General features: G+C 42.3%; 1 protein-coding gene across 1 annotated transcript in view; it reads left to right on the top strand.

Moving 5' to 3' along the window:
- Nucleotides 1-14,662, top strand: part of MPHOSPH10 (M-phase phosphoprotein 10) — a 320,554-nt gene that overhangs the window by 178,738 nt on the left and 127,154 nt on the right. Inside the window, exon 5 of the mRNA XM_044078547.1 lies at nt 9,924-10,065. Within this exon, the coding sequence (XP_043934482.1) occupies nt 9,924-10,065 (142 nt within the window). The remainder of the gene's footprint in view (nt 1-9,923; nt 10,066-14,662) is intronic.

Here is a 14,662-nt window from a genome sequence, read left to right as displayed (position 1 = left end):
AAAAATGCAGTAAACACATGAGTTTTTAAGCGAGAAAGGGATAGAAATCAGCCCAAAATGGCTAATAAAATTACAATTTCAGAGCTGGAAACCACTCCACTAGTGTTACATAGGCAGTACAATGCTCACCACTCCCGCTGGTAAGCAGTAGGACTTCCTTCTACCACAGCAAGGTCTGGATAGCTGTGATCACAGAAAATAAAGTCCTGAAACAGTAAAGCCTGGGATCTGGACTATACTAGCTAGGAAAGGCGGGAAACGAGCAAACAAGATAGTATTTTTTTTTTTTGGTTAAAGCAGGCTAAACAATGTAGTAATACAGTAAATAAACACAGAAAAGGCTAACGTACTTGAGTGTGTAGCCCTAAACAGTAAATGCAATTAAAACTCTACAAAATTAGGAATTTAAAACTTTTTGAATGAAGCAAGGCAAGTGCACAATGGAAAAACGATTTGAGGCAGTAATACAGCAGAATAAGTAGCTAGTCTACATATACAGAAAAGTCTATATATACAGAAAAGCAGCTAAAACACACTAAAACAATTCAGATGCAGTGCAACCTAGAGCACTTGAGTTGTAGCAATATTAAGGCAAATACAGTTTTAATAAATGCACTAAAATATACTCTATATTTCCAAAATGTTTGAGAAGCACAGTCAGAACACAAGGAGATTCAGGGAAAACTTGTTTTTTGTAGGAAAGGGAGAAAGGAGGAACAGAAGGAAAGAAACTAAGTGGGTTGGCCTTCTCAGATGTTCTCAGTATTAGGTAGAATGAGCTAATGACACTAGACTGGGAGGAGTGTCCCAGATCAACTTTACAGTAGGTGCGGGCAACTGCAAAGTCACCAAGTATAACAGTAAGACACCAACAGGGAGGGAGGGTAGTGAACAATACAAAAGCTAGTAGCCTACACTCTTTTAGACCGTAAACACTACAGAAATGTTTCACAGCAGTGAGCCACAAAATGAAAGTTTTTAAACTGATAAAGGAGCAAGGAGACTCTAGAATGCTTTTAACTGCAAACAATATATGATGCACTCCTTGGCAGGAAATCAAAACAAACAAATAGGTGCTTAACAGGTACAGAAAATAGCAGTAAATTACAGTAAAAGTGTGCAGCAGGCAGTAAAAAGTGCTATGTATATATAAATTGCTAGAAGCAATAACCAGTATAAATAAGCCAAAAAACAGGATACTTAATTGTTATTTATCTCAAATCCGAGTTTTAGTCAATGCCCCTCCTCCACTCAGCTCAGTGTGTATGGCACAGGAGATAGTTGACATTATTAAGTATAAGTGTAAAAGATGTGGTGATCCACAGTAAGTTTTGTATACTAAAATGTGGTGTAACAAAGGTGTCTGTAATTTTGGCGCTTGTGCCTGTGGGGGGTGTTCTATGTGTCAGTATGTGATTAGATTTTTTTAATAACATTAATGGTGTTAAATGTAACTCCAAAGCTGAGTATTCATGTAATACATAAGGGGTGATTTATGCCTTAAGATGTTCTCCAATTTTTTTTCTATATTGGTGAAAGTAAAAGACCTTTTAAAACAAGACTGCAGGAACACTTGAGGGGCATTAGGAATATTAAACATGAAAGTCCCTTGGCAGTTTATTTTAATACAGTTCATGGGGTGTTACTGATTTAAAGGGGTATATTTTAGAACATGTTCCAGCTGAGAATGTTACTCTTTTTTAAAGAATAAATTGTTTAAGGAATCTATTTTTATTTTAAAATATGGAACTCTTGACACCTACTGGTCTTAATAAGGAATGTAGTAGGAAGTCTCTCTTGTAAGGAATTTTTTATTGGATAACTGAATTATTGATGCTAATTATGTAAAGTATTTAATGATGTATTTTATTCAGGTCTATAAACTCCTAGAAGGCCTGTTGGCTAGAGCAGCTTGTTTGGTTTGTGTTGATAATAAATACCATTTTTTTTATTTCCATTTTGATTACTAGCTTTGTGGTGGATTATTATTTTTTGTTTTTGGGTTTGTCATTTTTAAATACATGTCAATACTTGCTTGTAACCAGGATCCCCTTTCAGTGGGAACCCCTTTGGTTTCCTCGCTTGTGTGAATTTCTTCATGCTGGGTTGGCATATTCTTCAGTTAAAGCTCACCTTTCAGCTGCATCTGCTTGCCTGCCCTAGACTCCTCTTCTTGCCTCTAGGTTTGAGATCAAACAATTTCTTAAAAGTATCATTCTTATCAGGCCTTCCAGGAAGCAGTTCCACCTTCCTAGGACCTCAATTTTGTGCTTGAAAATTTGACTCTGGCTACTTTTGAGCCTGCAGCTTCAGCTTCCTTACAATATTGTACTTGGAATACTATTCTTCTTTTGGCCCTTACTTTAGCTAAGAGTCACTGATTTCCAGGCTTTTATGACTATTCGTCCTTTCTTGTTTTTTTTATAGCGACTGGGTTCTGCTTTGTACTAATCCTTATTTTATGCCTAAGGCGGTTAATGAGTTATTTAATCAGTCTCTCAATTTTCCCACCTTATTTCTTCCCTGCAGTCTGCTAGTGAGGTTTTTCACACCTTGGATTTGCATAAGCAGCTCTGATGTTATTTGGATAAGACTGAAGCTATTCAAAAATCTGAGCAACATTTTGTTTATTTTCATCCCAGATCTCTGGATTTGGCTTTGTTTCATTGGAAATATCTTTCTAACGCTGTAAAAGCTTACTCTTCTAGAGCTCTTCCTCCTCTGGTGCCTTCTTTTAAAGGATTAGATACCAGTTCAATCCTTAAGCCTTCTGCTTGGGCTTCCGTCCATACCTTCTCTAAGCATTACAAGCTCCAGGACAAAAGCTGGCTTTGCTAGAGCCATCCTGCATGGGTTCTTAAAGTGGTCTTCTGTGCCTTCCTCCAAATTTCCTCTTCAGCTTTTATACTGTCCCTTATGTTAAGAATACTACAACAGTGATATAGAAGGACATAGCACAGTTGTATAAAATCTTACCATAACTGTAGACGTCATCCTCTTCACTGTTGCAGTATTTGCTCTGCTGTGCCCTGTTCTTGCTTTCCTGGCCAAGGATTTTTTTTTTATCCTCCTCCTGGATGCACATTCTTCTCCTGGTCCCTAGGGATATTCTGTTCCTCCTGGGTCTTTTCATTTCTGAGGTATGTACATCTGTACGTCACCTTTATGCCCTATGTCTTGCTCAAGAAGAATAACTGGTGATATATGATGTCTACAAATTCCAAAGGCTTTGGTATACTGACTGGATGTTGGGCTATCCTTAGCAGGAGATTCCCTATGTTGAGAATATTGCAACAGTGAAGAGATGGACATCTATTGCTATAGTAAGATTTTTACACAACTGTACTTTCCTCCAACATATACTACTTAAGTTGCAAGCAAAGTTTAAATGCTTAGATCTAGTAGTTGTGGTGCTGTTCATTTCACAAATATGCAAAAGGTCCATCAGAGCAAGATCCTAGGACGCCTTGTATAGCCGGCGTAAATCGCCTGTCAGCAGTCTGTAGGAAACGGAGTGCAGAGATGGGGCTTTGAGGCAATCTGCATAGGACATTGTTAGTACCCTGTATTCTTTTCTGAGGAACCTCTGTGGACTTTCCAGTTGTTGCTTGTGCCTAGTCAGGTACATACCAAAGGGAGTGTTATACCTCTTGATGGGTCTGATGAGGGCTGAGTACAGTGGTGTGATGACTATCCTGTACCTAGAGGCCAATTGAGTGATGTAGAATGATTTTCTTACTGCTTTGGGCACATGTTGTTCAAAAGCTAGGTTACTGTCTGAGTCCCCAAATCCCTGACTACTGTGTCTACTTTTAGGGGTGTTTTATCAATAAGGTAGTTTCCGTGGGTGGCAGACTTCAAGGTACTATTATGCATGTCGTGTCATTGGCTTTTAAGCCGTGGCTTTGGCACCAGATGTTTGTGTTAGACCTTCCTGTAAGATGTTAGTATCTTGGGTGGGTTTCTGTGATTGCTTCTAGCTTGCAGTTATCTGCAAACTTTGTAAGCCAAGAAGCCCTTTACATTGATGCTGACTTCTGAAAAATAGATGCCGAGAAGGAGCAGACCCAACATTGAGACCTGGGGGACTTCACTGATGACTGGTCTCCCCATCCTAACTTCCCAACTGATATCTACCGCATAACATGGGGGTTTATGCCTATAACTGAATTTGCTTACAATGCCCGAGTGGAGTATTGCATCAGATGCCTTAGCCAAGTCAAGGTAGACAGTTTGCACTGTTTGGCTCTCATCCATTGCCTTGGCGTGACCTGCCCCTGATGAAACCAAACTGGGTTGAATCTAATGTTTGAAGGATCTGTATGGCCTTTTTAATAATTTCCATGGTTATTCTTTCCATGGCTTTGCATATGGGTTGTGATTCCTGAAACACTGTAAACTGGGCGTTTATCCAGTAGTCTGACATATATTTTTTTCTGGGGGGTGGTATTCACAGTGCTTTCTAGAAAGTACTTTTAGTGTGGCACAGCTGGTAGTACATCTACCAATAAACTTGAATGTTTTGTGTTCCATTTCAAGTCATGGACTATGGTCATACTTCAAAAACCTGACCTTCCACGTACACAATAATGGTGGAGTGCTGTACTTGGCGGATTGTGCTCTCCTTTAGAAAATGCATTAATTCTAGATCCACTGTGAAAGCTTGAGACTCTGATTACCAAAAGAGAAGGGAATTACCGTAGTACCTTGATCTGAAGTCCCTGCCCAGAAAGCCAGTGCATTCAGATGGTCGTTGTAGTCAATGTTGCAAAACTGATTCTTGGGACTTCCTGCCATGCTGAAGCACATGACCAGCCTGATTACCTGAATCTTTCACCACCCCCCAGCCTGCAGACCAACATCTGGTGTTGGGATATAAACAGAGTGTCAGCTGGTGTCATCTTCACTTCTTCCTAACAGTATAATTTGATGCGCCACAGCCTGTTTCTTTGTGTTGTCGGTCAGCTTGGACTACCAGAATATTAAAAAGCCTCAGGTGAATAGCTTGTTGGGAGGCATTTTTTTTTCTTTTTCTGTGATTGTTCTTTATTCATGTTCTGGAAAGTTAACAATTGCATTTCTTGTGGGAAACAGATTCCCCATAAAGATGTTCATTCCTACTGTCTCCTTTGCTTAGGCCCAAAGTATTGTGTTTCTGACTGTCCACTCTGTGATGGGTTTAATTGTAAAACTATTAAACATAGGGCCAAGTCTCTTCAGCAGCATATGAATTCCAGTAGAATGTACCCTTCATATGTTTTGGCATCTGCCAGTACCCATGCTGTCATCCCCAAGAAGCATAAAGGTATGCGTCCAAAGGTGGGCATTGGGACACAGAGGACATTTCTCTGTCCAGGCCCTTGACAGAGGTGGTTGTTGCTGACACATGTGAGGCACTTTTGCAGCCCCCTCATCTAACACTTGTTAAGCCTGGGTCCTCTGGCATGACCTCTCTGGAGGCTGCTACAACTCAGGTCTGCACCTAACAGTCTGACACCAGTTCATCATCAGTTTTTCTGAACCTGCTGAGCAGGCCAAGGCTTTTGACACCCAAGTATTTGTGACTGAGGGTAAATGTTGTATCCCCTTTGGTTATTGTAAGGGAGTATATCCCTGGGAACAGGATAGAGGTCGGGGCTACCTGTCTGCCTGCGACCTGAGACCTTCATTTCATCTAAGACACTGGTACTTAAACCTAAGAGGCACTCTGGTTTGTCCCAGCCTTCACGGTCTCAGCCCACTGCCTCAACACCCAGGTCTGTTCACAGGACTTGGTCAGGCTTCTTGGACTTTCTGAGGACAAGTAACCTGCCCTACAAAAGGACCCTGGGTCAGGAAAGGGGCACTTCCTCCCTGAGAGATTCTGATTCCTCAGAATCAGAGGATGAAGAGGGATTAACTTATGTGGAACAATTTCCCCCTCAGACTTGTGAAGACAATGATTTAAATGGCAACTTTCCTCAGATTCGCCTTCTGAGGATCTGTCTTTTGGAGACTTGCTAAATAGAATGAAAGAAGCCATCAGCTGGAATCTAGGGAATTGTTTAAGGCTCAAACTCATTACAGAAAACTTGTGAACCTACATACCTCTGTACTTTTGGTGGTCCTCCAATGCATGTTGTCTTGGATGATGTGTTTAAAGACTCATTGCATTCTTACTCCCTTCCCCTGTACCTAGGAAGACTGAACACATTTATGTTTTGCCTGCCTCCCAGTCCCATATATAACAGAAACTGCCCTTCCAAATCTTGGTCCTTTCCACTTAAACTGAAAAACACAACAGCCTAAGGGGAAAGGGCCCTGAAAATTAGAGAAAGTGGCAGATCAACCAACGTTCTAGACATGGAGGATTCAAGGATCCCTTCCCCATCCATGGAACAGCTGTGACTATTCCCAGCACCTCCCTCCTCCTCAGCCCTGTGCACCTGACAGGAAGACAATACTTTTACCACCATTGGGAAGAACGTAACAAAATTACAAATGGGTCTTGCAGAGTGTAAGAAAGGGCTATGACGTTCAATTCTGCAAAAAAAAAAAAACTTCTTCCTTGCATTCTAAAAAAAATATATATATTACTGACTGTCCACTCTGTGATGGGTTTAATTCCATTCAGATATTGTTCCCCAGAAGAAAAGGATGCAGGATTTTACAACCACCTTTTCTTGCCCCAAGAATGATGGTGCCTGGGGGCCTACCCTAGATCTCTCAAGATTAAACAAGTTTCTAGTGGTACCAAAATTCAAGATGCTAACCCTTCAGAAATTATTGTCCCTTATCTTCCCAGGGGCATAGATGGTGGCGCTGGATTTTAAGGATGCCTACCTGCATGTTCCTGTGGCCTAGAAGTACAAGAAATAAAATTTCAGGTAGGGGTATTGCATTACCAGTTTTGTGCCTTACCATTTGGCTTACCTATTGCTCCCAAAGTTTTCACCAAATGTCTGGCACCAATCATTGCCTTTTTCAGGATACAAGGGTGTCCAAATCTGTTCTTACCTGGACAGTGTCTGATTCAGGTAAAGTCTCCCACGGAATTTCAGAGATCTATGTTAATTACCATGTATTGCTTCTCACCCTCAACTTCTGGATGTCAACTCCATCCATGCACCAGAACTACCTTTCTAGTGCCAGTCGTAGACTCAGTTCACCAGAACATATTCCTTTTAGAGGACAAAATCACCTTCTTTTCAGAGTAGCTCAGAGACTTATGCTGCAAACACTACCTCACTGCAAGGGAATTCCTCTAGGCCCTAGGTTACGTGGCCTCTTGCATTATAATGATCCCTTTAGCAAAGCTACATGAGACAGTTTCAGTGGTTCCTAAAGAACACATGGGTGCAGCATTAGCAGCCCTTGGAATCCATGATCTCTTCTCCCATGTCTAAAAAAGGGATATTCTTTGGTGAGAGGAGAGTGTTCGCAGCAAGCCGGATGTACACTTCCTCTTGCTGGAGGCAACACAGACCTTGACAGTAGACCGTTCTGACATGGCACGGAGGCCTATCTGAGACACTTCAGAGTCCAGGAGATTTGAGGCAGGCAGAAAGCAAAACAGCACATTAACCTAAAGGTAATGATGGCATCACCATGGCTATGAAAGCTTTGACACAAGCTGTTCCCACGAGCTCTTCATATCTGGACAGATAGTACTACACATTCATACTCCTTGTGCAGTATAGCTGTGGATCTCTGGCATTGCCCAGCAACTCAGTGCAACACGCATAGATTCTTGCATACCTGGTCAGGAAAATTTGATGGCAGACTCCCTAAGCAAAGTTCTCGTGAACTCCAGCAAATGAATGCTGAAAAGGGAAGTCTTTCTGGACCTCATACTCCCTTGAGGAGTATCAGACATGCACATTTTTTTACTTTAACAGAAAACTGACATCTTATCAAATTCTGCTCGGGAACCCAGTAAAAAGGGTCATGGATACTGGATGCTTTTTCAGGTGAACACAAGTCTTTCCATACAACTTTCCACCAATACCCCTCATCCCCATGTTATTTCTAAAGGTAGAATCAGAGAGGCCCAAAATTATACTATTTGCTCTGTTCTGGCCCAGGCAGCATTGGTTCTCCCTCTTCTTGATGCTTAGTGGGGGGAAATAGAACATTCCCACCAAACACGGACCTTATAACCCAGAACAAGGGGTCTGTCGTACATCCCAATCTGAGAACTCCTCAAGCTAACAGTTTTAGATTGGATACTGATCAATATGATCTTACTGTGAGGATGCCTTATCTGTTCTGAAAGAGGCTGGAAAATCAAATACTAGAAAGACTTGTATAGCAAAATAGAAAAGGATGTCAGGCTGATGCCAGTCCAGTGCTGCTGTTTCTTTTCAAGCAAATCTAAAGCAGATATTTGACTATCTCTCATCTCTTCAAATGGGGACTATCTTATTTCAACATCAAAGTTCTTGTTTCTGACATCTCAACCTGTCATTTTCCATGTCTGTTTATTCCTACCTGTACATGAAACAATTTCTGAAGGGAGTAATACACCTTAGGCACCCAAAAGGGAACCCGCCCACTCCTGGGACCTGAACTATGTACTTCAAAAACTTGCTCTGCCATCCTTTGAACCTGCAACTTCAGTTCCTGTTAAACTATTGACATGGAAAAGAACCCTGCTTTTGGCACTCATTTCAGCCAGACAGGTTTCTGCACTTCAAGCCTTTATGTGCAAGGAGCCATTCTTAGTCTTCCACAGGGGCAGAGTCACCCTGAAAACAAATCCCTCCTTTATTACCAAAGGGGGGGGGGTCTCAGAAATTTCTTTAAATCAAGCCATTCACCTCCATGTGTTCTTCCCTAACTCTCAAAACAAGGGAGAGAGGATATCTCACTTCTTGGACATATACAGACCATTAAAATTTTACCTCCCCAGGAACAACTTCCCAAATATATTTGAACAGCTGTTGATAGCCTTTGCAGAGAGAAAACAGGGTAAACCAGTTAGCAAACAAACCAGTTCTAAATGGATTGCAGAGTGCATCTCTCTGTGGTATGTTCAGCATATAAAACTGCTTCCTGACAGGGTTACAGCACACTCAACCAGAGACAAAGCTTATCACTACTTTGTTTTTGAAAGGGGTGGCCATACAGGCCATTCTAGAGGCTGCCATATAGTCTCCTGTTTACATTAACTACCACCTTGGGTCCATCTTGAGGACAAGAGCTGGGTTCATCTCTGCCCTCCTTCAGAGCCTGTTGCCCAGTGATAAGATTCCTGTCCAACCACCCACCTAAAAGCTCTTGGGGGGGGGGGGTCTTTCCAAGAATTAATGCTGCAACTTTGTCTATGATGAACATAGTACAGTTGTGTTTCTGACTTAACATAATTGTAGATATTCAAGTAGATCATTGTTGCAGTACTCTTTACCACACTCCCCCCTGCCTCTGGTAGGGGTGGTTCCCCTCATCCCATTCATCATCCCCACCCCCTTCCTTTCCTACCCCTTAGGTCAGGGACCTGGTCTCATAGTAAGGACACTTGGAAAAAGTCATGCTTCACCTCATGACCATCGGACTTCTTAATCCCTGGACAAGAAAGAACTAAAGATGGCACCGGCTGACGCACTTTTTTATACCCCAATGTCCAGTCATCAGTCTGCAGTAGATGTCTGCTAGCTGGTGTACATGAAAGACTTTGGCATTCAGGCCACCCACTACCTTCTGCATGGCAGGAAGTCCCAAGAATCAGTACTGCAACACAAATTACTCTAACCTCTACAGTTATGATACGTTAGAAACACAACTCTACTTTTACAGGCTGTGAGTGAGAGTGCACTCACTGGATGCTGCCATTCTTTCAGACATTTGACTGCTAGTTATAAGTATTGTGTACAATAAAGCTGTTTGAGATTAAGTGGTATATAAATGGCAGTTTTTTAAAGAATTCTGTTTTCTCTTTTGTGTAGATGAGTGAGAAAATTAAGGAGCTTGAAAAAGAATTGATGGCTGAAAAACCATGGCAGCTAAGTGGGGAAATAACTGGAGAAAAACGACCTGAAAACAGTCTTTTAGAGGAAACTGTGGACTTTGATCATGCCATCAGGATGGGTATGTGTCATATGATTATTTTCCTATTTCTTTTGAGATATCATTTTTCATATGGCAGGGCTAATTTTGAGTGGCTGTGACTTATGAAGAACTGCATTTTGAGTTGTCTGTATTTTCATAGTTTCGTATGTATGTACTATTGATATGTGAGGATCTTAAGAAGCCTAGCCTTACATTTCCATGGTAGTTTTTTGGTTCTTGTATCCCATAGGTGGGCAGAACAAGGATATGTTGGGACAGTTACTTGCTGCCACTATCCATGAGTGCTAAACCAGGGGTGAATTTGCAGGGTTCCATCCATTCATCCAAATTTTGAATAGAGTAAGAGAAGTACTTTGCTGTATGTGGAGTAGAAGACAGTTCTAAATTAATTTTTCCAGCATGTCCTATTTATGTTGCAAAAGAGATGGAGATCCTTTGATTGGATGTGCATGCTACCACTGGACATGTTAATGAATCAAAGATCAAAAAGGACTGTGTCTGTTAGGGCTCTATATGCAAGGCAGAAGTCACCTCTTAGCAGCCTGTATGATACTAAGAAAAGAGACAAGACTTTGAGGTAAGATAGAGAGTCAATTATCCGAACACAGCCTTCCAAAGTTTTCGGGTAGGAAAAATCATAGTCTGAATATGTAAACATACATATTCATTTTTGCTTATTTTTTGAGCTTGTATCCTTCTCGTGTGAAAAATATTCTTTATTTCCACTGTAATCACTGAATGATTGAAAAGTGTATTCCCTGCGTGCAGAAAAAACAAGATTTTAGAAGTTTTTTTTTTTATCTGGTTCAATTGTATGTTTGATTATTTGAACAGTTAGACTACTCAAACTACCCTAGGTCCCATTTAGTTCAGATAAGCGAGACTCTGCTGTAGTCTGCATAGTTTTACGTTCTAGGTCCTTGATATATATATATATTTTTTTTTGTGAAAAAGTGTTGTGTTTCCAGTTGTGACCGATGTTTGCACAGGTACATCTTAAAAGGGGCATTATAAACAATGATTGGCCTAATGAGAGCTGAGTGCAGTTGAATGATTGCATCATTTGACCTGTACGTATTGTGGTGTATTCACTGTAGGTGATTCGATTGCTTGCAGTGCAGCATTAGAGGGTGCTACAGCCTTCAGATGAGATGTTAAATAGAGGTCATATCTGCTGGTGGTAGCTCAAGTGGATGTAAAAGATCCTATAACACCTGTTCCCCTGATGCCTTGTCCATGTGTAACCTAGCAATTGAAATGCCATCTCAGGTCACCACTGAAAAGAGGAGAGTAGCGTAGTGGAAATAATCTCGCCAACAAGAGGTAAATAAATAAAATCAATAAAACATGGATGTCTATATAGCTGTATCCGTACCTGTATCTAGAGAGAGAGGGAGATTTATTCACACAAACACATGCGGAGTTGCACATAATTTGCCATTCAGCCTTTTTATAAATATATGTAATCTACCATTGCCCTTTGGATCTGAGTTATACACAAGGAAGGGCAAGAAATTTTGTAACCACCTTTGTTAGTTCTTCATGACATACTTTTGTTTCAGTGTCCTTAAAATTACAGTGGTTTGTTATTTACACTTATGAACCAAGTAGTAGGGAAAGAAGCAAAGCGCTTCCTCTTTTTGATGTAGAACTTGTACATATAGATTAACTTCAGCTTTCCCACTGTGCATCTCAGACTTATTTTTTCAGAATGTATTTTTGTTTCTACCAGTACACCGTCAAAGGTCCATGCAGATAGCTACTGCATTCATATGAGTAATGCATGCATTTATTTGTAGTACATGCAAATTAATAGCTAAGGAGGAGGGCCAGGGGTCTCAAATGAGTATTTGGATTAATGTTGTTTATTGTAAAATCTGGTGGTGCAGCGGTAGTGTTGTTGCCTCACAGCAAGAGGTTCTCCCATTCGATTCTCGGCTGGAGTGTGGGGGGTGCCTTCTGTGTGGAGTCTGCATGTCCTCCCTGCGGTTGTGTGGGCGTTCGAAAGACATGTGTAAATGGGCATGCCTTCGTTAAAGGTTGAACGTCGAGCTGGCACCTCGGCATTCCTGAAAATCTACTGCCAATCATTAGCGGACCAGAGTTCCGCTGTGGCGACCCCTAACCGGGAAAAGCCGAAAAGACAAACAACGACAACATTGTAAAATATCTCTGGCTTCAGTGCCTGTTATGCCATTGAGGTAGCTGAGACTTAAATGTCTCTTTTGCTTTTCAACATCACAGTAGCCAAAGAAATAATACCTTGTTTACAGTTTCACAAAAGTTTGCTCTGCTCAACTGTAAAACTTAAGACAGTTGCTTTGTTCCAACTACTCCTGCTTGTTTGGGTTGAATTGCATCCATCCAGAATACTGTTCTGTTTGCAGTAGCACTAATTTATTAAGGTATCCAGGACCGTTTTCATTGTTGATCACAGAATCTTTCCTCTCTTTGAGTGTAGTCCTGTCACCACAGAAATGAGTAGTCATCCCAGTGACACTGGGCTCTGATCTGTGCATTTTTGAATTATGATACACCAAAGATGAGTACAACATTATTAGCTCAGCTATGGCTTTGCCTTTGGCTACTCTTTAATGCTGTTTTTGATTTATTGTCGGCTCTGTTTCTTTCATCTGGACTGCTCCTAAGCACCGTGAGTGTCAAGTGCATAGTATAGTGATCACATTGGTAGTTTGCACCATGTTTGCTCTGTTGTCACTTCTGTGTCTCCATTGAACCTTTACATGACCACGCAAATATGTAGATCTGAAGTAGTTTACTTCATTTGGTCTTCAATCTTTGGGTTTCGGATCCGACATGGCTGCATAGCTAGCATCATTGAACCAAGCTGTTAGCTCCTCCCCCTACCCACAATGCCCCCTGTCTCCTTCCTCCCTTCAGATCTCGTTTGCAGCTGATACAGCCAGCAAAGTGGTCTGAGCTATTGGCAGCATGGTGTGTGCTTTTGGTCAAAAATCATGTAAGTGAGTTAGTTTTTCCTTTTTCTAATCTCCTTTGCTACCTGTTTTGCTATGCTAAAGGGGAAGGTTCCCCCGATCCTCCCCCGAGTATGTCTTCTTTGAAGACATTAGGGAAATCCTGTGCCAGAAAGGGGGGTGGTCTGCCCAAAAAATGACCCCAGACGAAGCAGTGTGTCTTTAGGCATTCGGCATGGCCCCATCTACTTCCTGGTTGTCCCCTCCTGTGGATCCCTTAGTGGATCTAATAACATCTCTTTCGTGGAAGGAGACGGACACATTGGAGCCTATCCCGAAGCGTCCTGACAAGGTCCTCAGTCCCCCAGCAGACAGGATGTACTGATTCAAAGGATCCTTGGTAGATGCTATGGTCGTGGCAGCAACCACAAAGAAAGAGCTAGCTCAGGAGAGCTCTACGGTCTGCCCTCCTGACCACGGGTCACTGACTTTGAACCATTTTGGAAAGTGGGTATATGCTTCAGTGACCTTTGCCATCTGGGCGCTGAACTATATGGCACACCTGACTTTATTTACAGTGTGACCTAGTCTAGGGAGTCCATGTCGGCAGAGGACAAAGACATTCTACACCCGAATTGCCACTCTAAAAGCCATTTTTAATATGTCCATGCACCTTCTCTCCCATGCCACAGAGGGAGTGCTAGGGCTTGCCAGTTCAGGAATCACCATCAGGCGTCATTCTTGGCTCCGGCTGTGTCAGTTCTCTGACCCCTTTAAGACGTCGTTTACCAACACCCCTTATGATGGTTCTTCCCTTTTTGGAAAGTCAGTGAAAGAGACACTTGTCTAAAGTGAGAAGGATGGGAAGACTCTGTCTGCCGTTGGGATCTGCTTCTCCTCCCCCTCAAAGATCCTTTTAAAGGAATCAGCGAGGGTCGCAGAAGATGTGGTTCCGAAAGTCTCAGGCGTTTTCCTGGGACATTAAGGACAATTCTTCCCCCTGAGGGAGAGGGGGTTACGATAGGCTCTGTCCCAGAGGCAGAGGGTGTCCGAGAAATACTGGGTCCCATGAACCTTAAACATACAGGCCCGGGCAGCAGCCATAAAGGGTTCCCCAACTGCTCCTCTCTGGAGGCAGTCGGGGGGATTGCCTTTTGCTGCACCCAGCGTCATGGGAGTCCATTGCAAACAGTCGCTGGGTGCTGCAGATCATATCCAGAGGCTATTCAATTCCCTTCAACCAACTGCCTCTTCTTCCCAGACACCTCCCAGATGTTCCCACCCGCTCAGTGGGAGGGAGCAGCCTTAGAAGTAGACAAGCTGCTAAGAAAACGAGTCATCCAAAGGGTCCCCCCGACCAGTCTGGATTGGGGATTTATTCCAGGTTCTTTTTAGTGCCAAAGAAGACGGGGGACCTAGGACCCATCTTGGATCTTTCCAACCTAAGTAACCAAGACAAAATTTCAGGTGGTCACTTTTCTCTATGTCCTGCCATATCTGCAGACAAATGACTGGATGTTCTCGATCGTCCTCCAAGAGGCTTACTACCATATCAAAATGGACAGATGCTCCTGGAGGTTTCTCCGCTTCCAGCTAGGAGCCAATCACTTTCAATTCAGAACCCTTTCCTTTGGTCTTGCCACTGCCCCCTGGGTGTTCAAAGTGATGGCAGTAGTTGT

Source organism: Protopterus annectens, chromosome 7.part1 (genome assembly GCF_019279795.1).
Source record: "Protopterus annectens isolate FY-2018-M chromosome 7.part1, PAN1.0, whole genome shotgun sequence".
Lineage (NCBI taxonomy): Eukaryota > Metazoa > Chordata > Ceratodontiformes > Protopteridae > Protopterus > Protopterus annectens.
Note: the sequence above shows the minus strand (reverse complement) of the source record. Positions and strands in the feature narration are given on the sequence as shown.